General features: G+C 47.1%; 3 protein-coding genes across 3 annotated transcripts; 2 read left to right on the forward strand and 1 right to left on the reverse strand.

Moving 5' to 3' along the window:
• Positions 1 to 967: 967 nt before the first annotated feature.
• Positions 968 to 15903, forward strand: LPCAT3 (lysophosphatidylcholine acyltransferase 3). The gene is given in 14 exon segments (XM_075164584.1): positions 968 to 1009; positions 1011 to 1164; positions 10093 to 10200; positions 10324 to 10430; positions 10584 to 10677; positions 10799 to 10836; positions 11897 to 12075; positions 12480 to 12588; positions 13179 to 13265; positions 13554 to 13720; positions 14347 to 14494; positions 15018 to 15176; positions 15295 to 15421; positions 15554 to 15903. Coding segments are annotated over 13 exon segments (1509 nt in total). The 3' UTR covers positions 15412 to 15421; positions 15554 to 15903.
• A 223-nt stretch (positions 15904 to 16126) lies between these two features.
• EMG1 (EMG1 N1-specific pseudouridine methyltransferase) lies at positions 16127 to 18458 on the reverse strand. Its single transcript, XM_075164598.1, has 6 exons — positions 18296 to 18458; positions 18116 to 18217; positions 17611 to 17752; positions 17181 to 17239; positions 16828 to 16977; positions 16127 to 16452 (listed from the first exon to the last, which is right to left on the reverse strand). Exons 1-6 carry the CDS (start codon positions 18422 to 18424, stop codon positions 16339 to 16341), a joined length of 696 nt encoding a protein of 231 aa, XP_075020699.1. The 5' UTR covers positions 18425 to 18458; the 3' UTR covers positions 16127 to 16338.
• A 66-nt stretch (positions 18459 to 18524) lies between these two features.
• Positions 18525 to 23247, forward strand: PHB2 (prohibitin 2). Its single transcript, XM_075164632.1, has 8 exons — positions 18525 to 18857; positions 18938 to 19022; positions 19135 to 19214; positions 19330 to 19514; positions 21393 to 21522; positions 21995 to 22098; positions 22504 to 22581; positions 23141 to 23247. Exons 1-8 carry the CDS (start codon positions 18731 to 18733, stop codon positions 23219 to 23221), a joined length of 870 nt encoding a protein of 289 aa, XP_075020733.1. The 5' UTR covers positions 18525 to 18730; the 3' UTR covers positions 23222 to 23247.
• The last annotated feature ends 1687 nt before the right edge of the window (positions 23248 to 24934 follow it).

A 24934-nucleotide genomic window follows, 5' to 3' on the forward strand; every position in this document is an offset into this window, starting at 1 on the left:
GCAACGCCCTGAGCAACCTGATCCAGCTTTGGAGTCCTGCTTGTGAGCAGGGCTTTGGATCAGAGACCTCCAGAAGACCCTTTTCATATAAACCTTTGTGTGAGTCTGTGTTTGCCCCTCCAGCTAAGTTTGGGCAATACTGCCCACCTGAATTACACAGGAGGAAAACGGTAACACAGCCAAGGGGAAGAAGATCACATCCATTGCACCTGAAGCTTTTGCTGAGGATGAGAACTTGAGGTGCATTCATGGATGTCTGCATGAAGTGACACACCTAGGACAAGGTCCTCCAACAGATGAGTTATGAGGAGGCTGTGTAGGCAGAGGCACCCAGCGACTACAAAGAGCTGGGTGCCACAGGGACAGGGCGAGGTGCTGCCGTAATGTCTGGTATGGGAAGCGGGTCCCCCCGGGCCACAAGAGCCAAGCACCGACAGTCTGTCCTCCAGGTGCCACTAGGGTGGTGGGACCCGGCAGCACTGGGGAGGCTCACTAGTGTGCCTCGTCCACAGCCAGCAGAGCCATAAGCCGAGATCGAGACCGAGACCGAGACCGAGACCGAGACCGAGACCGAGACCGAGACCGAGACCCGGGCCCTGCCCGTGCCCGTGCCCCTGCCCCTCTCGCACGACCGTTGCTCCCGCACCGCCCTACCCGCGCGCCTCATGCCCGCGAATAACCCCTGCCCCGCCCCATCCCCTGCCCCTCCCTGCCCGGCTCTCTCCTGTCCCGCCACAGCCAATGGGGAGGCGGGCTCCGCCTCGCCTGCTTGGCCCCACCCCCCCACCGCCCGGACTGAGCCCCGCCCTCGGAAGCGCTTTCTCCAATCATTGGCTAGCGGGGACAGCCCCGCGGCACCGCCCACTCGCGGGGTAACCTTTGCCTTAGTGAGCGCAGGGCCCTGCCCCGCTGCCAACGGTTGTCCAATCGGAGACGCCGTAGGGGCGTGGCCGGCCCGGCGCAGCCAATGGGCGCGGAGGGGGCCGTGAGCGGTGCGGGGGCCGCGGTGGCTGGTGCCGCTGCCGGGTTCGAGGAGCGACCGGCCGGCGGGGCGGCCGGGGGAGAAGATGGCGGTGGCGGGGTCCGGCTGGGGCCTGGCCCGGCTGGCAGAGGCCCTGGGCTCGTCGGAGCAGGCGCTGCGCCTCATCGTGTCCATCCTGATGGGTAAGGGAGGGCAGAGGGGGCGGTGGCCGGGGGTGACGGGTCTGGCGCCCCGGGCAGGGCGCTCCGCCCGCTTGGGGCCGGGCCACCCCGCCGCTCCGCCGCCGTGCCGTGCCGTGCGAGGGCCAGGGCCGGGCAGCGCCTTGCCGGCGCGGAGCCGCACCTGTGTCGGCGCCGCCGTGCCAGGCCACGTGTGCGCGCGGAGCCGGCGGGCGAGCCCCCCCCCCGCCGCCACCGGCCCCGCCTCGCCCCGCCCCGGCCCGGCCCGGCCCGGCCCGACCGGCGGAGGATGGCTGCGCCCGGCTTGTGCCGCGGCGCGGCGGGGAGTTCGGGACGTGTCTGGCAGCAGCTGTCGGGGTGGGAGCCCGGCGCGACACCGGAGGAGAGGGGGAACCGGCTCTGAAGCGGGGCGGGCGAGCCGGTGGGTTTCCCCGTGGGGAGGTGGGGGTGCGGCCTGGCAAGTTGCCTGTGAAAGGGGTGCAGGCACCCCGCGTCCGGGGGCGAGGGGGAGAGCCTGGCTTTGGGACCTGCGGGGACAGCCGCCGTGGTGCCGGCACTCGGTGTGCTGCGAAACGAGCCCCGTTTGGGTCTGTGTCGTGAGCACTTGTTTTGGGCGCAAGAACTTCGTTTGCAGTTGTTCCGCTGTCTTTGCGCGAGTGCCAGGTGCTGCACGTGCATCGAATTCCCCATGAGGCTGTGTCGGGAGGGGGGTACGCTTAGGAATCTCCGCAACCCCTCTGAGACGTCGCCCTGTGCGAGTGCAGGGAGCTGTCTGCCAAGAGACATTATTAGTGTCTGCAGCAATCATGGAACTATGCGGGAGTGGCATGTCATCGCAGGGCTACCAGGTGGGGTGAGCAAAGCCTGCTAGCTAAGTGGCCAGAAGACCTGGGATGTTGTGCTGTGCTCCACTTGCAATGCGAAGTGTGTTGCAAAACACGTGCTGCTTGTGCTTATCTAAACGTGAGATAGGTAAGTCACATGTAAAATGGTTAAGGCAGGGCTAGAGTTACGATGTGGGCTAACAATTGAGGGAGAAGTTATAGCTCCCAAAACATTAATTCAAATGTATGTATACATGCTGTCTACATCTGCTGTCTGCAGATGCCCAATGAAACTTTGGGTTTTGAAAGCTTTTGGTGGTGTAGTCACCTAGCAGATAGGAAATACAAGCTTTTCTCTGAACCTAAAAGCGTATTTGAAGGGATACAGCTGCTACTGTGTGATCTGTCAAAATAAAGTTCCTTTGGCTACCTAAAAGTATAATTTTTAAAAAAGGATGCAAGAAAAGTTGTGTCACTTCATAACTGTAGTCTGGAGCAGACTTATTTCTGCCTGATTTAATCTACAACATGTAAGATCAAACTGAACCAAAACATTCTTCACATCAAGGGGATTGAACTGACTATCATTTTGAACTTAACTTAGTTAGTTAAAACAAACTTCTTCTATAAAGAAAAAAGTAATAGGAAACCTATACAGGACATGCACATAAGTCAGTGTGAATTAATCTGGCAGCTCCCCACAGCTGAGCGGGAAAAGTTCTGCTTTCCTTTCTCCCACATTTGTCTCTGGTGCTTTAATTACGATCTGATTGAATTTACTTGCCTGACAGAAACCTAAACCAGAAAAAGCAGATAGTTTACTACCAGGTTAGTCAACTGAACCAACCAAGGGACTAGTCTAACAAGTACTGATGCAGAAAAGGTGTTAGAAAGCGTGTGTGGAGGCAGATGCATACAGTAGAGTGATGCCTTTGCAGAACGCACCTTGAACATACTCTCAGAGTTCCTTCTTCCTTCTTAGTAGCAATAAGGTAGAACATGACATTGGAGGCTGTTTCCTGCTTGGTGTCCTATGGGTGAGCAAAGCCACTTACTTCTTTGAAATGAACAGCAGATAATTATCATCTTAACGATAAGAAGAGATGCCCACTAGAGTCAGTAGGTTCAGTAAGTCCGAGATTCATGTGTCGTTACAAACGTTCTACATACAATGTTGATACTAAGCCACTGAGACGGCACGGTGTCCCTTCCTGATGTAGGCCACTGTCTATTTTGCATAAAGTTTTAATGGATCTTTATCATTTGTATTAAAAGTCTGGGAATCAGGGACTGGGAATCCACTCACATCTCTTTCCCTGCATACCTGGAATGTCTACCAAACCAGGAGGCTAGAGCTGCATGTTTCCTTGTCCTTTCTCTCTCGCTCTGTATCTCATAATTACATGCAATTGAAAGCATAACTTCAGACGGAAGGCTTAAAGGCATGCAAAACAGCCTCGCCTCTAGTTTGGTGCTCCTGCAGGTCATGTAGGTTGAACCACTCAGGCAGAGGGGATTGACTCCAGCTTTCCTGCTGGATGGGTGGTAAAGCATTATACCATTACATTAAAAGGAAGTGCCGAGCACCACTCCAGAGCAGCGTGAAAGGAGAGTGAGAAGAGTTCCTTAACCCAGCACTAACATGAAAAGAAATGTTCATTTAATTGCAGCTTAGCTTACAATCCTTTTAATGTGACTGAAAGCCTTAAGCCTGTTGGTAATGCAACTAGCGCTGGTGACCACTTCATAGGATGGCATGGGGTATAAATGAAAGGCATTTCTAAAAGCTGGAAATGGCAATAGGACAGGCAAGATAGGGTTTTCCTTCACTTCCTCCATTTCAGATGTTTGCATAAACTCAGGAAGAAAATTATTTTTGTTGGCTGCAGCTAATACTGCTGAATTATTTCAGAACAAGACCATGAGGATGAAGCGCAATACTCTGTTCCAAAGATGGATTGAAAAGTCATTGCTTATTTCTCCCTCTGTGATGCAGTTTACCATCTACACTGTGCAGTTCTACTGCGACAACTGTTTCTAGAGTTTCACTGTTCAGGAGATCATCAGAAACTGGTAAAAATAGCCTTCTGCAAAAGAGGAAGAATCGCAAAAGACTTTGCAACTTCTTACATTAATTTCCGGAGAAAGCTGAATTATTATTGAAAAAATAGTCTGAATGGACTTTCCTGATTCAGAATAAGGGTGTTCACTTAGTCATGATCTGAAATAACCAAAAGAGGTTATTTAACACTGTTAACATTCTGCCACTACTGAAAAAAAATAAATACAGGGGAGAAGGAGAAAGGAGGAAGGAAGAGCAACTAAGAACAAAAATTGGAGTAGTCCTAAAGGACAACACGTTTTCTCAGTGAACAAATGAAGACTGTTACAGCACAGTGCTGAGTACATTGTGGGGATTTTAGTCACAGCTTTGTATTGAAATCAGAGACACCTTTTATACACCCTGCAATTTTGAAGCAAAGCATACAGCTAGAATAGAGTCCATTACTCAGATTGTACAAGATTAAAAACTTACTTTGGACTTCCTGTATGTGAAAATTTGCATAAACGACCTTTGAAGAAATTAGGCTGCAATTTGGCAATATTATCAACAGCAGTAATACTTAAACCATAGTTCCAGACCCTGTCATTTAAAAAATTATTGTATGTCTAGTACACTAGTGTCTGTCAACCATATGAAAATGTCTTTTGAGAGATGTACTCTGCCTTGCATTCTTCAGTAGGTTCAGGGCCCAGTGTTCCCCCAGGAGAAACTGTCTTTAGATTAGCATGGAAGACACCAATGGTCTCAGTTCCGAACGTGCAGAGTTACTTTCCGGTTGCTGGAGTAAGCAGGCTGAACCAATGCTGTCCTAGCCTCTCGGAGGAGAAAGGGAGGGAGCCCCTCCAGCGGTGCGAAGGAGAGAGAAGGGTTTCTGTGCTGCTGCTCTTGTCTTCCCATGAGAGGAGACACTTCTTTCCCGCTGTCACCACTCAAAGTGTAAGCCAGGGTACAGAAGGCCTTGTGGCACTGTGTATTTAAGACTTCAGGTTGATGTTATTTCTTGTGTGGCTGTATGATCCCAAAGAATTAAAGATATTTACCACACTGTTACACAGTGGCTTGCAAGCTACCAGGCGTGTTCTGCTGGATAATATGGAGCGGGGCCAACATACTGTTTACAGCCCTGAGCCAGAACTGACCCTGCTGATCTGCCCAGACGTGCCAGGAAAAGCGCTTGGGAAGCGTTCCTTCATCTACAGACATAGCAGTGACCTGCAGAAAGTAACACGTTCCTACTGAATAGGTGCCAGAAACCAGCTGCTTTGCTTGCAAGTGGTCTTATCTCCTCCTCTTCTACCTCTCACCAATTTTTTTACATCCTCTGCTTATTCCTGCTCTCTGCATCCTGAAGATTTTTAGGCTCAGTGAAATTCTCCCTCTGGTCACCCATAGCGGATAACTTATCCCAAATCAAGTCCCCAGCTGGTCAACCAAGTAAGAACCTTACTGAAGGGGAGGCAAACAACTGGTTTTAATGGGTAAGAGATGGGAGAAGTTGTAAGAGGCAGCACCATCCTGTCACAGATGCTAAAACCAGCTCTGTCACAGAGCACTCATGTGCTGCCTTTTTTAAACTCTTAACTTCAAATACATCTTATTCCTTAAATAATTAAAAAAAAAAAAGAGGAGCTGCATAATGCTACACCCTGACTGTGTCTACATTAGCAAGTAAAATGGCACAGTAGGAGCAGATCTGTAGAGCAGACTAGTTTGTGTGCAGTACCTGATGTCCTCATTACATGGGTTTTGGGCATTTACTTTGGATTTGCTTCAGTCCGGTCCTACGGACTGAGCACCCATTGGAGTGCATTTTCAGTTCAGTTTCGTCTGAAGAGCGTCCTGTTCACACGCTTTGAGATGGTTCTGCTGTGCAAACTAAAGGACCGTAAGTGGACTTCAAAAGTACACTCCTGAGCTGAATTAAAATACTCATGTATATGTACTCAGTGTTAAACAAGGTGTGGGACTTTTGCAGTATTATAGACAGAAAAAGAGAATACTTTTGAAGTCAAAATATTAGGTAAGGCTTATATTTTAACATGCCTTTTTCCTGTTGTCCCCTTCCTTTTAGTTTTAGCATTCTTTTAAGAAAATGGAGACAATTGATCTGCTAGATGTTAACAAAGGTGGAGTTAACTGATCAGCAAAAGGGAGAAGAGGAAAAATAGTCTGATCTGCTCTCTTGAAGATGAAACGAAGCTAACGCATATAAAAGAGGAAATAAAGGGAGCAGAGATGAAAAGAATGTTTCTGATGTTCTTATTTGCGGCTTTATCTCTGGAAAAAGACAGGCATCTTAATCACCCATTCCAGAAGATGGCGAACTTGACAGCGCTATTTTTGCTTGGAATTAGTAGAACTTTCCTCCTGCCTAATCCAGCCTCTTGATCATTTACTTCTTTTGCTCAATTAGATTCTTGTATCTGTGGACAACCTGGGCGTTGTGCAGTGGCCCATTGCTCTCCCAAGCTGACCTTGTCCTTTCCTTCCAGTGCCGGGGTTCTCTTAACCAGAGGTCATCCTCTTGTTCCTGTGAAGTTTAAAAAAAAAAAAGGAGGAATTTATCATCAGCAGCATGTGTCGGCTAATTTGTCCCTTTTATATCAATTGCTAGTTCCCTTCTATAGAAAGTCTATCTAGAGGCAAAAATCAACTCTGCGTGCAGACTGCTTTTCAACTCCATGGTGCGTAGAGAAGGAGAATTACCTCGGATCAGGAGGTCACCTTCTGTTTTCTCCAGGAGTGTTACAGCTGGTTTCCTGCCTCGGTCGGCTCTGCCCGAGGGAGCTGTGAAAGCGGAGTTTGGCAGACTGGGAGCTGCTGTGCAGGGTCCCTTGGCAGCAAGGAGCGGGGGCTCCAGTCCTCTTGCTTCTGAATGGCAAAAGCAAAGCAGCGCGGCATCCTGCCGCTGGCGTATCCAAATGTGACAGCAAGCTTGCCAGGTGGCCACGGTAACTTCAAAAACCGTTCTCCTGCTTTTGCTGTGCTAATTCAGGCTGCTCCAAGAACACTGTAGTGGAGCGGGAGTACTGCCATTGTTATCGGTAGGAAAAGCTCGTTATTTAATAGATAGTTTACGAGTGTTCAGAGATGCACAGGCCTCAGCAGGATGGCCATTGATATTCAGTACCCACTGCCATTTGGGGGTTAAAGTTTATATCTGCAGTGTGGAACGGGCGCAGTTGTGAAACTGAGAAAATTACCTTGTGTGTAGCAAAACTATAACTAAATTGCAGTCCAGAGTACTAGCAGGTTGCTCTGGATATCAGAAGAATTTAGGCTGACATTGTGACGTTTGAATTGGAACGGCACCCACGTAGTACAAGATTTAAATTTGTGGCTTTCTAAAAACATATATGCTGTGCATACTAGTAGCTCTCCATTTGCAAGGGCTCATAATTCTTTCTTCAGACCAGCATTACCCAAAGCACGATACGATCTCCTGTGTAGAGCTAAAAAGGAGTACATGTGACAAGTGAGACAGGTCTTTTAAAGAGTAGGAACACTATTGGGGATGGGAGAAAATAGGTAAAATTTCTGGCTTTTAGAAACTTGAGGTACATTGTAATTTAATTCTGTCTACAGCAATGGCTGGAGCCAAAAAAAGGATTTTTTTTTCTGATGAAAGTGGAATGTTTTGCAAGGTTGTACTGATTTTTGAGTGAGTAGGAAATCCTTGAAAATGTGGTTTTAAAACCATAAGTGTCAATGAACAGCAATAAATTGTGCTTTGCCTATATTTCTGATCTGATCTTTCTCCCCCTTGCTCAAAAGGGGGAAACATTTTTCCGTGGTAAACCTCAGTATTTTAACTTTTGATCTAAACTGGTGGTAACACTTTATATTTTTTTTACCACTTTCCATTTCACAAATCTGTTGTCAGTTGTTAATACGTTTATTAAACTTCAGCAGGAAAATTAACATGTGAAAAAAGAATCCCCGCCTATATGTTTCTGTGTATAAGGCTAATAGACAATACTACGTACTTTTGGGAAAAAAAAAAAAAATCATGTGAATTGCTGTAATTGCTGTAATTCTTTGAGTTACTCCTGTATCCCCAGAGAGCCCGTGTGATGACCTCTCTTTGCCGATTCCCTTTCTCCCTCAGCTGGCGTTCGGGGAAGCAGAGGCACGTACCTCTGATTCTGGTGTCGGAGCAGGAAGGGAAAGGGACGGTTTGGGTAAGACAATTTGTGGGGGGATTTGGAGCCGCCGCTGCGGAAGGGAAGAGCAAGCTGGGTGAGCGTGCAGGAGCGAGGTTGCCAGGCTCTGCGGCTGAAGGGCTGTGGTATGTGGGGCTGGCCGGCCGCTCAGACCGAGAAAGCAGCCTGTGGCATGGAAATCGGCGCAGGACACAAACGGAGGAAGGAACAGGAACGAGGGGGCAGGGAAGACTGAAAGAGGGGTGGCAAGAGGCTGAGGAAATGGGGAGCAGCAGCTCAGTTTCAAGAAGCAGCAGGTACACACCTGGGCTCAGTAGAGCATGCCTCTGTCCGGGATCTAGAAAGGAGCCCAAAAACTCCCAAACTCTGAGACTCCCTCCCAAGGGATTTAGGGGGACAGAAAGGACCTTGAAATGGCTCCAGTCACGCCTCACCCCGTTAGGGCTGACAGGCTGCAATATGTGTATTTTACATAATGTGACAGAGTTTCTCCTTTCCTCTCACAGTAGTGACTAGATTTGGCCTTCCTTATTGGAAACCTTTCATCCATCAAACAATTCTTGGCAAAATGTGCATTTCATCACCTTTTATTACTGCTCCATATAAAACATGACTGCCTACTGCTACTATTACTCTATTAGGGCAAGTAGCAGAGATCTATCCACTGCTGCAGATTTCAGCTAGGCTACTAAGCAGTGTGAATGCCAGTATTGTGGCATATATGTGATGAATTTCCTTTTCTTTTTGGTAGAAGATTTTTTTTAGTTTTGTTTTAAATCAGGATAAAAGAACACAAGCTTGCAAAGTAAAGTAATGGTATGAAATACTAGAATTAAAGTTGCTTCTGCTATCCCAATTCAGCTCATTGTGCACATGCCTTTAGAAACACTAATTGTGTGAACAGACTTCACATACTCATGAGATGGACAACGCTTCCTGTGTCAATATGTATTAAAACATAATATATTTATTGTCTAATATGTGGCAATGTTTATTGCATGCTACATGAACCTCACCTAGACGACAGAATTTAATTTACTTCTCACTCTACTACCAGAGTGCTTCACAAGTGTTTGCTTCTCACTAAAGCCACAGATGAATAATCTGGAGGCATTCCTAAATTAGACTGCGAGCTAACATGCAGAAAATGCAAGGAAAAAACTCCTTCCACTTATCTTAGCTGTTCCATATGACATGCTCCTGACTTTGATTTTTTCAAAACTACTACATGCGTAGTCCGTGTGGATTTTAGTTACAGCTTTGTGTGCCTAGTACTTCACAAATCAGATGCAAATCTGAAGTTAGAGAGTTAGAAAAGAAAGAGTGTACTACTGGAGGTCATTTGGGGAACTCTGGGGTTAAAGTTGGTCAGCATCATGTAAGAACTCACTGAGGTGGGAGAAGGGTTTGAATTTTTAGGACAATGTAATGATGTTAACCATAAAATTCCCCCCCTTCCTTTTTTTTTTTTTCTTTAATCTAGCTTCTTGCCACATTCACTGTATTTATCACAGAATTTGGAAATGAATAGGAGACTAAAGTCTGATTCATGTATTTCAGCATTTTCCATCTCATGTATTGAATGAGGCCAGAAACTGTAATCCTGGAATTTCTTGCACTTCAATGTCAACTTTAATATAATAACATTCCTATTAAAGTATTTTCTTCTCTATAATATAAAGAGTAAGTCATCTGGCATCTATACCCCGAGATGGAAATACAGTATCAGGGATGTATACTGTGACCTGTGTTGATGATGTATCTATGTAAAGTACGCGTTCCTAATAATGTGTTCAAGAAAGCCATAATCTGGACCGTTACAAATGCTTGTCTACACTAATTTACAACTCTCTCATCTTTTTTTTTCTCCTCTACTTAGGATATCCTTTTGCCTTGTTCCAGCGCTATTTCCTCTTCCAGAAGGAGACCTACCTCATTCATCTCTACAATGTGTTCACAGGACTCTCAATTGCTTACTTCAATTTTGGTAAGATGAGTTTGGGAAGAGAGAGCTGCCTGGCCCAGGGCATGCTACAGTTTGGGAGGACTGACTTACAACGGGAAAATGTTATTTCTACTTCATTTCTCTCTCTCTTTCCCCCTTCCACAGGGATGCAGTTCTTTCACTCCCTGCTATGTGTCCTAATCCAGTTCCTCATACTGAGACTTATGGGTCGCACAATCACTGCCGTCTTCACCACGTTCATCTTTCAGATGGTAAAACTCTCTTTCTTACTGCATCGGTTTGTAGAAAGGAGCCCTCTGTTCAGTTTTGCACGTCCCAGTAGCAACTGTGGGTGGAAAAGTGGAGACAGATCAAAACCAGCTGGAGGAATTAGTTTGAATAACCCAAACAATGGTTTCTTTCAGACATACCTTATGGCTGGATATTACTTCACAGCCACAGAGCATTATGACATCAAGTGGACAATGCCACATTGTGTCTTGACGCTCAAGTTGATTGGTGAGTGACATCTCCTTCCTATCTCTTGCACTCTGCAAGCCGTGCCTCAGGGAAGAGAGGACTGCTTTTTCAGCCCAATCAGCCCATCCCAGGGCTTCAAATAATTGTTTTTCACCTCTAGGTCTGGCCATCGATTACTATGATGGAGGAAGAGATCCGGTGAGTAAGACATCATTTCTCCTTCATTCCTCCTTCCCTCTTCTGTGCCATTCCAGTGAGCTAGAGGTCAGAAAATCAAGTTCAAAGGATGTGAGTTAGCAAGCTGCATTCATTGTTTGGTAAAAGCCATAGCTGGGAGGGGAGCATCTCTGAGTGTCTGAGGGCACTAAATTTTGGAGTGGAAAGAAATAATTTGGAACAGAGACAGTAGTGATTAGAGATGGGCAAAAGTTGTTTCAATCATGTCAGAATATTATTCTGTCCCCTTCCAAATTCCTCACCATCTTCTTCCCCCAAATCTCTTGCTTTAGATTCCTGATTCCCAATGCTCTTTAACTTGCAGACCATCAGCACTGGATCTCAGTTCCCATCTTCTTTTCCTTTGTTTAATCTTACCATATCCTTGCGAATGGTTGCCCTTTACCATTTGTTAGGGCCCTGTTTTTGGAGCAGATGAAACAGTGAGAGAAGTTGCACAGCACAATGTGTGGGAGAGGGCAGAACACTTGCTACAGTCTCTTAATCCTACTTCAAGTATCTGCATTCCCCATCTCCAGTTTGGGGCCTGACCCAGTCTTTAGCATCCATGGAATCACTGCTGACTGCAAGAAAGCAAGGCTGAGCTGAAATTTCCTAAGCTGAAGCCTGAAGTATTTAAAGACAATTATTTCTTGCATCAAGAAGTAGGAATTGTAGGACGATAAGGTCTTGGGAGAGTACATGCGATTGCAGTCAGGGACTGGAATAGGTCAGATACAGTGCTTTTACTATGCCTGCTGTGCTGGCAAGGATGCATGTCAATAGATCTCTTCCATGTTTTGAGCTTATTTGGGAACAGAGATCTGTGCAACTGGTCTCAACCATTGGATCTTGTTGCTAGTTAGAGGGGGTGGGGATAGAGAGGGCTGGGGAGAGGAATGGACGTGAAGTACGAAGTGGAAAGTTCCATATACATGAAGAGCAAGAACTGAGACCATTAAGGAGGCAGGCTGAGAACATAACATCCAGAGCTAGTATGAGATCCCCTAGGATGATGTTAATGCCACTCCCTTTGGTGCAGGAGTTCCTGACCCCTGAGCAGCGGCGATTTGCTGTCCGGGGAGTTCCTACCTTGCTGGAGGTCTCAGGATTCTCCTATTTCTATGGTGCCTTCATGGTGGGGCCTCAGTTCTCCATGACAGACTATCAGAAACTGGCAAGGGGTGAGATGACTGACGTTCCAGGCCAGAGACCCAATAGGTAATAAAAAGCCACTTAGCTCCTCACCTTCCTAAGATCCCAGAACGCTGAATCCTCACATGTTCCCTGCAGCAGAGTGCCTTCTTACCTGGACACTGCAGTACTGTGATCAAAAGTGATGTATAAGACAAGGCAGTCTTTCAGAAGTTGCTCATAACTCTCTGCGTAATGTCCTAGTGTTGTTCCAGGGCATGAACGACAACAACCATTTGACATCTGTAGCACAGACTCGGTCCCAACCTGGTAATGTTAGCATCCCAGCGTCCAAACGGAGGCATCTGCTGCAGTGGAATGTGGTGACTCCCTATCGCTATCTCCCCTACCTCCACTTCTGTTTTTAAAATTATGAGTTTGAAGATCTCTTTCCAAGGCTTTTCTTTGACCTTCGTATTTTTCTTTCTCAGTTTTGTGCCTGCTCTCAAGCGCCTGAGTTTGGGTCTCTTGTTTCTAGTAACCTATACCTTGTCAAGCCTGTACATCTCTGATGAATATCTCATCTCAGATGATTATATGGTACGTATTCATTTGGCAGTTCTGGGGTGTGGAAGAATTCCACTTCTTTGGTGGGCACTGGATCTACAAGAGTGGATTTTTTTTTTTAGTTTTGCCTCAATTTAAAAATAGGCTAAGTCAGCAGCTAGTGATAAGCCTTTCCACAACTGATTTGGCTTTACTGCCTGTCCTGTGGATTCCATTTGATGCAGAACAGGAATGCTTTAAGCTGACCTGAACCAAATGAAAACTTTTACAAATAGAGAATTAATCTTAGATGCTACTGTTGTTTTTGGAAACCTAACATAGGTATCTTGTACACACGACCTTCCATTGAACCATTACATGCAAAGAACTTCACTAGAGTAACTTGCAAGGCTTACCAGAATCTTTGAGGTTCTTAGAAAACTCTTAAGTAATTCCTACCTGCAGATTGTCAGTGTTTCTGTGTCAGTATAAGCCAGCAGCCTGACAGTCCAGTCCACGTAGCAGTCTCAACACATACATCAAATTAAAATGAAAGACAGTGATGAGATCTCACCTACCTTGTCTCATTATTGCCACTCAAGTCCATTTTTAACTTTTATTCTGTTTCACTCTTATCTCTGCAGGAGAAGCCTTTCTGGTTCCGTTGTGGTTACATATTGATCTGGGGCAAAATTATACTCTACAAATACGTAACCTGCTGGCTTGTTACGGTGAGTCTAGATGTCATTCCAGAAACAAAAGACAAATGAACAAAGGTAGCACTTTTGCAGCTACTTAGTACGCTCTTGGACTTAGCGCCAAATATGTGATCAGTGCAGGTCAGTTTAGCTTGCTTTAAGTTAGTGAAGGCTAGCTAACTAAAAAGCAGGCAGTTTTTAATCCATTTGTTCCATCTGCAGTGGTGTCTCTCCACTCAACACAGCTTCCCCAGCTCTGCCTTTCCAAAAAAAAAGGGGCAATGTTTTCCTCTCATCTTCCTTGTGAATCTTTTTCCATAGGAAGGTGTCTGCATCCTTGTTGGTCTGGGGTACAATGGGAAGGACCAGAACGGAAAGCCTTTGTGGGATGCCTGTGCCAACATGAAGGTCTGGCTGTATGAGACAACGCCTTTGTTCACAGGGACCATTGCGTCTTTCAACATCAACACCAATGCTTGGGTGGCCCGGTGAGCAGGACAAATTTCCCCTTCTGTAATGTATCCGTAACGTCTGTCAACAGGACCAAGGTCCTAGGCTGAGAAGGAGCACTAGAGGAAGAATCTGCCAGTTTTCAGTTCTTACACTCTTTCTTCCACGTTTTGCTGCCGTCCCATTTGAAACAGGTTACTGGGTTAGATCTTTTCATTCAATCTAAAAGGGCAGTTCATTAATATAGGCAAGCAGTTGATGGCAGCAGGAGGGCAGAGGCTAGAACGGGACTACAGCGAGCCCTTCGGCCTGCCTGGTCAAACACCTGCAGAGCTGCTCTAACAGCTGGTTCCCACATCATGCCTCTTGATGCTCCCTATGCAATGACTCAACCGGGTTTTGGTTCGGCACGTGTGGGACACAACTGAATTGTAAAATACCTTCATTTCTGTGTGCGTTGTCGGATGAACCACTTCTCCCCATTAGCTGGGATTTCTTTAAGACAAGGGCTGAGGTACATTTTGCCCTGGTAAGGGGAGCTGTCTTGCCGTTCTGTCACCACAGGGTGTGCAAAGACGTACAGTCCCCTGGGCCCTGCAACTCTGACGTGGAGAGGGGAGGACAGACAATAAACTAGAAGCACTTTGTTTCTTTTCTGCTCTAGCTACATCTTCAAGCGTCTGAAGTTCCTGGGTAACAAACTGCTGTCACAGGCACTGACCCTGCTCTTCCTGGCCATTTGGCACGGGCTGCACTCTGGCTACCTGGTGTGCTTTCAAATGGAGTTGGTTATAGTCATCATCGAAAGACAGGTGCGCTTTGTCTGACTTACCAGACTGGGGTGGCCCCCGTGAGTCTGGAAACTGCCACGCTGAAGGCTTTCTTGGATTAAATATGAAAAATAGCTGCTCACTTTTGAATTGGTGTTCAAACATGATACGGTTCTGTTCTCAAGAGTTCAGTAGGTTGCTGGCTTCTGCGCAGGCAAGCCATAAATTTATTGGAGAAGCTGACAGGAAGAAAAGTAGAGAACTTGGCATATGACTAGAGGCATATGAGTATGAAATGCTTGGCAGCTGTAAAGATTGGAGGACAAGCACATGAGCTGAATGCCTCTGCTAAATCTCCCAGTACTGAGAGAACAATATTCCATATTTAAACTTTTCTTTTTTTAATTAAAACTTTGAGCAGGATGAGGTACTTAGCTACCTTTTTTAGGCTAACTGCTTACTAAAATTCATTTTACACAGCTGGATAGATACTTTGGCCCCAGAGCCTGCATATATAGCCATAGGATATCCAACTGAGGAAAATTCTGTTTTTTCTTTAAATTAGGTCATAAATCTTGTTCGGGACAGTCCTTCTCTAAGCGCGTTGGCCTCCATCACTGCCTTGCAGCCCATCTTCTACGTGCTGCAGCAGGCTAACCACTGGATGTTTATGGGTTACTCTCTGGTGCCATTTTGCCTTTTCACCTGGGACAAATGGATGAAGGTATTTAATAGCCACAAACAGACAACCCATGCAACCAGTCCTTTTCCCTCCATGCCTTCTCATATGTTCTTGGCTCAAAGCTGCTTGCTGATCCTTAACTCCGCCTTTCTCTTTACAGGTGTACAGGTCTATTTATTTCTTCGGCCATGTGGTGGTCTTCACCTTATTATTGGTGTTGCCTTACATTCGCAGATTAATTGTGCCACGAAAAGAAAAGCTAAAAAAAGCAGAATAACAGCCAAAAGGTAAGGCTGTACTATGTGGAGAGAATCCCACACTTGGACTAGGAGGTGAAGCACAGCAGCAATGTTACATCCCAAGGTGAAAGGCAAACATAAAAACAACCGAAACAAATCTAGCACTTTTCTCTTTTTCAGATCGTACCACCTGTGCATTTGTAGGAGTTGCTCTAACACTCCGGAAGCAAAGCATCACCTGCCAAGTTTGTTGTGTTGAAGTATGACTTTTTTTTCAACGCAAGGAGGGGGAAAGAGAAAGCACAGGGTCAGAGACCCGAAAGGAGGGGAATGGAGTAAGCCTTCTTCCAGATCCTCCGCCTTCTGTACGTTGCCTTATCTCTCTGCCGCCCTCCAGTGGACACTCGTGTCTCTCTGCTGATACCAGACGATTGTAAAACACTCAACGCAGGCACTGTATTGGATTGGAGCCACCTTCTGACTTTTCTACGTTTGTCATCCAAGATAAAAATTGCTCCTGGTCTTTTTCATATCGGCTTCAGCTCCTTTCCTCTTGGGTGCCTCAGTGTGGGAGTGTGAACTGTCGCACACCACCGCGCGAGGTGATTCTACAGGACTGAGTAACTTCAGCTGTAGGGCGAGCAGGGCACAGCTGGGAATTTCAGTTCCATGACAAATTTGGGCTGAGTCCCTGCTATAAAGGGACCAAGCCTGCCCACGTATTAAACATGAGAAAGTAAAATACACAAGCACTCTTATCAAAAGTGACCTTTAATAGGAGGAAAAAAGGTCAGTGGGGCAGTCCATTTAAACTCTCATTGCTCCAGAAGTTACAAGGATGAAACTGAAGCCTTTTCCCTTCCAGGAGCCCACAGTGCACCAGGTCCACACCTCAGTAAAAGAGCCTCTCCAGAACATGGAGTCACTGTATAGGAGTCCACCATGACAGCAGTAGCAGCAGAAGCTCATACTACTCCCCAAACTTCCTCAAAGGCAGTAGTAATTTTAGCACACGTCAGGGCAGCAGAGAGGGGATAGTTGCTGATGGAGACCATCTTTTCTGTATAGTCAACATTGACCTAGAGGAAGAGAGAAGGAAAAAAAAAAAAAAAAAAAAAAAAAAAATCAAGCTGCAAGTTTTCACTTAGTCCCATCTAATTCTATTGGTTAGAGAGGCACAATATTTCTCCAACGTTGAACACAGCCACAATAAAACACAGCAGGACAACTGCTAGCCCTCACTAGTGCCCTCTCTCGGGAGGGAGAAAAGTCCCAAGTGTTGCAGGGTTGGACCTTTTTTTGACAAGCCTACCTGGGGGGAAAAAAGGGGGGCAGGACAGGGGGGACCAAGCAAAAAAAGAACAGAAGAAAAAAAGAAAACATACTCAGAATAAGACTGAAATCTATGCTGATAAAGATTTTTACAACTCCAAGTAAGGGATACATGCACTTACCGAACCGTGGGCAAAAGCCCCCACAACAATGGCAACTGGCTCTGCTGCAGGAACCAGTTCACGCAGATCTGACACCTTTGGAACTGCAAAAGAGGTACCTATCTTCATACAGCCCACAGGGAGATGATCACTGACTGGATTTTTAATCACCTAGAGAAAGCAGAAAATTAATAGGGGCGTAGAGGTAAGAGACCTTGCCACATAGCTAGGTCCATGGTGTGTATAAAAAAAACCAACGAACCAAAAAAAAAATATCACAAAACAAAACCAAAGAAACCCACACCACTCCTACATCACTAGCTGCAAAGGAGGAATGTTGCAACATTACCTGTGAACGGTCAAAGAATGTTTACCTTCAACAATTTTTGAGGGCCATCAGCTGCTCGAACACTGAGCTTATGCAGCAACTGAACTGACGAGAGAAGAAAATTAGTTAAGCTGTCTATTCTTTTGCCAGAGGAATCCTATCCTCTACCTAGTGATCAGAGCTAAAGTAGAAAAAAAGTTTCTCTTTAGAGCTCCCAACATCTTCTAAAGCGGTCCCGAGAAATACCGATCAGTGAGTTATTTTGCTGCTAGCAGAGTCTCATGCAGGCGCTCCCCACTGTGCTAAAAAATACACAGTTGGGCAATACATCCTGGAACTCACAAAAAGACACTTCCATTTCTCTGCTCTTTTCTCACTTTCACATTTTTAAGGCTGGCAACTTTTTGACTCTTCCCAAAAGTCTTCTGACCATCTTCCTGTGTTATTTTGTGGCTGGTAAACTTTGAATCACTTACCCATAAGACCACAGAATCGATCAAAAGTTCTTGGGATTCTGGTTTGGGGATTGACTTCAATTAGAACATTCTTCTGGGTATGTATATAAACCTGCAGGAGACCAGCCCGATTCAGGGGGCTGTCCATGAGCATCAGGAGACTCTGAAATAGAAAAACACACCATAGCAGAAGTAGAAAAGGTGCAAGAGAGAGGACTCTTAGAAAAACTTGAGGGTTAGGCCCCATCAATGCAGAAGGGACCAATGTTGAGGCAGAAAGGAGTTCATCTGGCCACGCGAGCTCTACTGTAACGCTGAGAGAAAGCAATCCCATATCCAAATAAAGAGAATTACTAAAGTTACAAACCACGAGCATAGTGGGTAAGGTCAAACTCACCCCCATACCAGGGGCACAAGCAGACCCCTAGACTGAGGGACAACCTCCCTCAAGCCGACTGCGCGGCCGCCCTGCCGCCGCCCCGAGCAGCCCAGGCCGCCACAGACGCTGCCTGGATCCAGCCGGTACCTGGTGGGTGATGTCGGGCCGCACCTCCCCGGGGTCCCGGCCATTCCGCAGCAGCAGCGCCTTGTGCTTGTCGCAGTTGAGGAGCTCGAACGTCTTCCCCACCTACGGCCAAAGCACGGAGAGGTGGGCAAGGGCGCCCGCGGCCGCCTTCGGCCCGGCCGGACCCCCCGCGACCCGCACCTTCACGGTCTCCAGACTCGCTCCCTCCAGCACCACCAAGAGCCGCCGCGACCCACGGGGCCGCTTCGCCTCCGGCGAAGACTCTTCAGCCGCCGCCCCCTCCTCACGAGGCCCCCTGGGCGCCGCCATTTTGTTACCGCCGCACCGCGCGGCACCGGGCACACGTCACTGGCAGCACCGCCCCCGCCCCGCCCCGCCCCGCCCCGCCCCGCCCCGCCCACCGGCCGCCGCGGCCAACCAAGATGGCGCCTGGGACGCTCCCGTTATCTCGCTCCGGCCGGACCCACTTCCGGAGGGCAGTGCTGCCGCGCCGGAAGGCGGTGACGGGGCGGGAAGGGGCGGTGGCACCTCCTCCACGGTGGTTTCCCGCCGGAGCGCCTTGACGGCGGCAGCTTCCGGTGTCCTTCCCGGCGGGGCGCGCGGCGCGGCGCGGCCATGGCGCAGAACCTGAAGGACCTGGCGGGGCGGCTGCCGGCCGGGCCGCGCGGCGTCGGCACCGCCCTCAAGCTGCTGCTGGGCGCCGGCGCCCTGGCCTACGGCGTCCGCGAGTCCGTCTTCATCGGTGAGTCCCCCTCGCCCCCCCGCCTTCCCCCGCGCCCGTTCCTCCGCCTCCCGCGCTGACCGTGCCCCTTCTCCCCGCAGTGGAAGGCGGGCAGCGGGCCATCTTCTTCAACCGCATCGGCGGCGTCCAGCAGGACACCATCCTCGCCGAGGGGCTGCACTTCAGGTAGGGCCCAGCTCCCCCGCCCCGAGCCCGGCCCCGCGGGCCCGGCCCCGGCCGCTGCGGGTGCCCGCGCCGTCCTGATCGCCCCGCATAACGGGCCTCCCGCCCCTCGCAGGATCCCCTGGTTCCAGTACCCCATCATCTACGACATTCGAGCCCGGCCACGGAAAATCTCCTCCCCCACCGGCTCCAAAGGTGAGAGCGGCCCCGCAGGCCGGAGCAGGAGGCCCAGGCGGTGCCCGTGGGGTGGGAGGAGGGCAGGAGTCCGGCCGCGGCGCCGGCCCCGCTCATCTCTCTTTCTCCTCTAAAGATTTGCAGATGGTGAACATTTCGCTGCGTGTTCTCACGCGCCCCAACGCCGCAGAGCTGCCCAGCATGTACCAGCGCCTGGGCCTGGACTATGAGGAGCGAGTCCTGCCTTCCATCGTTAATGAAGTGCTCAAAAGTGTGGTAGCCAAGTTTAACGCTTCACAGCTCATCACTCAGAGAGCCCAGGTGAACTTTTCTGGAGGAGATGTACGCTCAGATTGCAAAGAAACACCTGAACTGTGGATATGGGGAATGTTATAATAGATGAAAGATAGATACATAAATACATGGTAGATGGTGCATCCAAACGGAAAGGCTATGGAACTGTATCCTGCTTACAGTTTGATTCCGATACAGATACAAACACTAAGGCTGTACCACTAGCTTCTGAGAAGAAAACTGGATTCCTTAGTATATAGAGTGCAAAACTGCACCGTAATGTAATGATGGGGGAGGGAGAGCTGATTTACATCATAGTCCACAGGTAACAGTAGAACTGGCTTTAAAAAAATGATTAGCTGGCCCTCCATGGGTCTCAGAAGAACTGTCAGAGCAAATTAAACAGTTTTAAAGGATCTGAAAAGCAAAGTGGATGAGCAGCTAACAAAGCAGTAAACTTTCAGTAATGGGTGCTACAGAAGGGTAGCAAATATTTCTGTTTAGAAAAAGAGAGTAATTCGGGCAGGTTGTGAAATAATAGAAATATTTAGCTTATAAAAGCCTATACCTGAAAGTTTGTGTTCTGACAATTTGATTGCCAGGGATTCTGAGAATATCTGTCACCTACCACAGCTGAGGGAGAGAGAAGTTGCTGATCTTCTTTTAAAAGGCTTTAGAGGAGATCCTGCGTGAGACTGCTAAAGAGGATAAGTAGTCAGAAAGATGAAATACAAAGCATCTCTTAACTAGTTGCTGATCCATGACAAAAAAGCAAAGAGTAGAACTAAGCATCCAGGTCTTGTTGTGAGAATTGTTCCGTAGCAGAGACTTCAGATGCTAGGCCACATGCCATGCACTGAAGAGATTTGTTAATGATCTTGTATAAAGATCTTGTATAAAGAGAATGAGTGGAAAGGGAGGATATGACAGTAAAGAAATGATGTCTGCAAGGGATTTAGGTTTATCAGAAACAAACAAGTCTTAGGTATCTGTGACACTTCTGAACAAACTGACTTGAATTTGCTTCTTGTCATATATTCATCTAGTGTTTCTTACTGTGAAGTGATGCATATTGAAGTGGTTGATAATCAGAAGAAACTTAAGGGACTTTACGTAGTTACGCGCTCACAGTTCACTCAGTAAAGGATTCTGGCATCGTTTTAGTATTCCGCTCAGAAACGGCTGCAATAAAAGTAAAAGCAAATGCTAGACTGGTCAAGGATGTGATACTGTAGCAATAATGTCTATTTCAGTCGATATTTGGTCCAGGACTTGTTAGCTTGCCTGAAAAAGATACCAAGGTAAAGGTAACTCAGAAATGAGTAGAATAGATCAAAAGATCTACCAACAACACTCATCCAAAGAGACTAAAAAAAGTGGAGTAGCCACACTAGACGAGTAGCTACAGCAATTAAGAGACGTGGTATGTCTACAGTGTGTAGCAGTGGGGAGTGGTAGTTTTTATTTTCTTAATCTGAATACAAATACAAGGAGACAGTCAAAATGCAAACAGTGGCAAACATAAGATGGAGAAGGAAATACTTACTGCCAAAACATGTAGCAACTGTGGAACTAGATGTGATAGGATGTGAAAGCAAAAAAACTTTCAGGAAGTTTTTTTATTTTTGCGCTATTAATTATATAGTATAGTTAAGTAATAACTATAAATAAACTGTAATATACTTTTGAAAATGCGGTTTGTAACTATGGATATGCGGCATTATTTAGAAGCGACAGATTCAGAGGTGGTATTAATGTCCATGGTTCAGGGTTTGTTTTAGGTAATGTCTCTCTTGGGCCCAATGTGAATAAAGTGTGAAGAGCAGTTGTGCTTCACTTTTGAAGTGCACGGGAAGTGAGAAACAACCTGTGTTTGGTACTGGTTTTGCTATATTTGTGTTTCAGGTGTCTCTGCTCATTAGGCGAGAACTGACAGAGAGAGCCAAGGATTTCAGCCTCATCCTGGATGATGTGGCTATCACAGAGCTTAGTTTCAGTCGTGAATACACAGCAGCTGTGGAGGCTAAGCAAGTGGGTGAGTTCAATTTATGCCTGGAAAGGCTGGATTGCCTTTGCCTTTTCATTGGAAGCAGAATTTGGGCTAGTGTGTCATTGCTTTTGCATTGATACAGCTACAGAGTTATAAATCTCGGCCTCCTTGGTAATGGAGCTAAACAGATTATTTCACAAGTATTATCAGAAAACTTTGGGTCATAGCTAGTGGGATAGACTGTCAGTGGGACTGAATTCACAAGGCTGTAGCGTTCCTCTTCCGGCTGGGATTCTTACCACTTACTATGGGGATTATGTTTAGAGGGTCTGGATGCTGTTGGTTTTATTTAAGGAAAAGTAAAGTACACTTAGATACATTTCTTATTTGTGGATATGGCCCCGGAATGCCATCGGTTCTTTTGGAAGCAGAGCCCCCAGGCCTCAGCTGTAGGGTTCTGGTGGACGGCTCAGAAAATGGGATCTGCTTTGAATGCTTTTGGCCATTCTCTCTGCAGCCCAGCAGGAGGCACAGCGTGCACAGTTTCTGGTGGAGAAGGCCAAGCAGGAGCAGAAGCAGAAGATTGTTCAGGCTGAAGGGGAAGCTACAGCTGCCAAGATGATATCCTGCTTTGGGAGATTTTGTGGGATGTGGCTTGTGAGCTTGACAGTCCTGAGAATCTCTCACATTGGGCTCACGCTTAGGATGCTGTTATCAGATGATGGCTTCAAGTAGGTCACTGTCTTTCCCCCCCCCCCGACAGTTGGCTGGAGTGAGGTTACAGGTCAGAGCAGAGGAGGTCATGAGCCTTCACTCCCTGTTCTAAGGTTTAACTTTTATTGGCTGTGTGTGACCATAATCTATAATGTTGTTCTTGATTTGGGGAAGTAAAAATACGCCTGCCCAAAGGCCCAAGTTATTGGAATAGAGATCGCTAAGGTATTTGATGATATGGCTTAGGAAGTATTCGTTGAGGGTAGGCAGCTTCTGTTAGCAGGCTTTTCCTTAACTTTCGCTCCCCTGTACCTCGGTGAAGCTCTTAGCAGGAATCCAGGCTACATCAAGCTACGTAAGATCCGAGCTGCTCAAAACATCTCAAAAACGGTGAGTAATGAGGCACAGAATTTCCTTCGTCCTTCTGCAGTCCTTGTGCTGTCCTCCCAGCCCAGTGGCCACATGATGAATTTAAGGCGAATGTGACCTGCCCTGTCCTGATCTTTGTTCCTGCCAGCCCTTCTCTGCTCAAGCAGAGCTTAAGATTTAGCTTGCAATGATCAGCAATTAGATGTGAGGCTAAGAGTTCATGCCCTCCATATGACAAGGCCAGATCCACATCAGATTCCATCACCCACGCTCAGCTGCAGCCACCAAAAGCTCCTGGTTTCCTGCAGGCTGAGAAAAGGGAACAGATAAGCATGGGATCAAAGGTCTGTCTGACAGGGAGACGGAATGAGCACTTCTTTTAGAAAGTCTGATGGCGCTGGGATGGGAAGTCAGGAAGTTAGAGAGTTGTTTGGGGGAATTGCATTGATTTAACCGAGATCTTAAGTGAATAAAACAAGAGTGCTCTATCTGGAGGGGGAGATAGCTTCCTTACCAGTGCTATTCTTCCATGTGCATTTATACGCCTTTATGCCATCTGTGTAATGGATTTCTTTTTCAGATTGCTGGCTCACAAAACCGTGTGTATCTCACAGCAGATAACTTAGTACTGAACCTGCAGGATGAGGGCTTCACCAGGTAAAGGGGCCAGATGGCTGGATTTATCTGCACCCTACCTGTGAAGCTGGTCCCCTTTCTGGAGCTCTCTCAGGTTCTTTTCTCTGAGAAGAGCCTGATGCCAGAGGACACAGCCAAGTAGGGAGCAGTCTTACTTACTGTGGAAATTGAGATTTTTGTTAAATCTAATCAATTTACTCTTGTTTTTCTTCCTTCCCCCCGCCCCTTTACTGCATCTCCTGATACACAGAGGAAGGTAAGGCACTGTTTATTTTGATCCTTTTTGTTAGTACTTGGAACAAGGGTGTTGATGTTTGCCTGGTGCCTGGGATGTTTCTGGCTTGGGCCTTTCTGGCCACAGGAAGTTTATTCCATCTCTACCTCAGTTCCCATTTGTGATGTGAAGCTTGAAGCCTTCCTTGCGGGGGCCACGAAAACATCCTCACCAAGTAGGAGATACTCAGTAATTGGAGCTCTGTCTGTGTCCCATAAGGAACCTTGCGTGGGGAAGGCAGGAGAAACTGAGGAGTGTCCTCTGATCTGTCCGCTGTGTACAGGGCATCCTGCATTTATGGCAAAGAGGGCTGTAAGAAGACAGATGATCGTAGGAATTTGCGTTGGTTTGGGGTAACGATCTTTAGGAAAAATGCTCTTGTTACTCTCCAAAAGCTTTCTAGCTGGAAAACCCCATTGCCTACTTCAGAGCTGGTAGGAGTTTGGTGGCTTTGCCTAATCTGTCCAGTGTTTACTGGACAAGGCAGTGCCAGCTGAGCTACTAGCATGCAGCTAAAAGCTTAGATTTCTTAGAATCAAGAAAGGAAGCCAGAGCTGATTTCTTTTCTGTGGGATCTCTGTAAGATCCTTCTTCCTTACCTCTGACCAGATTCTGTCTTACTCATCCCCAGAAGGCTTAAGGGGTTTGAAAAAAGTACCTAGTAGGAAGGACTTGAAGTCCAGATCCTTTGGGTGTGACACCCCAGCCCCCCAAGTCTGTATGAGGGTCTGGTTCAGCTCTGTGCTTTCTGGAGTAATGACTCACTTCTGTCTCCCTTTCAGTGACAGTCTCCTACTCAAACAAGGGAAGAAATGAAAGAAATTAAAGCCTCCTAGAACCACCGGCGCTGACCAGCAGAAGATATGAGTGAGGAGCTTTGAACTCCCTCCACTAGTGTTGTTTGCCCTTACTTTGAAGTTGCTAATCCACCAGCCGGATTTGGTTTCCATGCCCCTGCTCCATCTGTGGTGATCCAGTTATGGGATTGGGCTCTGCCACTAGGCAGCTGTAATCCCTTTCTCACCCCATCAGTTAAATTTGGGGAGGGGGCAAGGGTGGTTACTGGTATTAACCCATGTGGATATAGTAATTCACCTCTAATCTTCATTAATTTTTAGATTTCTGTAGGGTAAAATCAGAAATTTTTTTTTTTTTGGCCAAGTGAGGGAGTTCTGCTGCCATCAGCACCAGGCTTTTTTTCTAGTTGTTTCTCTTTCACTCTTGATCCCAAGAGAACCTGGGACTGAAGTCAGGAAAATGTCATTCATTGGGTGCCTGTCACTGCTGGAATATCTATTTGTGTCACTGTCTGCTCAGTGATTCTTTCAAACATTTGTAAAAATTAAAACCCCCAAAATTTATACTGTGTCTAAGTGTGCTTAGTGGCAGAAAAAGAGGTTATTTTGCATAGGGAGAGGTGGGGCAGAGCTTTTATTTGGTTGAAGGCAGCATCAGGATGTTGTG

Source organism: Calonectris borealis, chromosome 1, assembly GCF_964195595.1.
Source record: "Calonectris borealis chromosome 1, bCalBor7.hap1.2, whole genome shotgun sequence".
NCBI classification, from domain to species: domain Eukaryota; kingdom Metazoa; phylum Chordata; class Aves; order Procellariiformes; family Procellariidae; genus Calonectris; species Calonectris borealis.

Excerpts from the sequence above, each read along its gene's own strand:
- EMG1 (XM_075164598.1), bottom strand. The coding sequence starts at position 18,424 with ATGGCGGCGCCCAGGGGGCCTCGTGAGGAGGGGGCGGCGGCTGAAGAG. Across the intron at positions 18,218-18,295 it reads CGAGTCTGGAGACCGTGAAG|GTGGGGAAGACGTTCGAGCT; the intron begins GTGCGGGTCGCG and ends CTTTGGCCGTAG. Across the intron at positions 16,978-17,180 it reads GCCCTCAAAAATTGTTGAAG|GTGATTAAAAATCCAGTCAG; the intron begins GTAAACATTCTT and ends TGCTTTCTCTAG.
- PHB2 (XM_075164632.1), top strand. The coding sequence starts at position 18,731 with ATGGCGCAGAACCTGAAGGACCTGGCGGGGCGGCTGCCGGCCGGGCCG. Across the intron at positions 19,515-21,392 it reads TCATCACTCAGAGAGCCCAG|GTGTCTCTGCTCATTAGGCG; the intron begins GTGAACTTTTCT and ends TTTGTGTTTCAG. Across the intron at positions 22,582-23,140 it reads CTCAAAACATCTCAAAAACG|ATTGCTGGCTCACAAAACCG; the intron begins GTGAGTAATGAG and ends TTTCTTTTTCAG.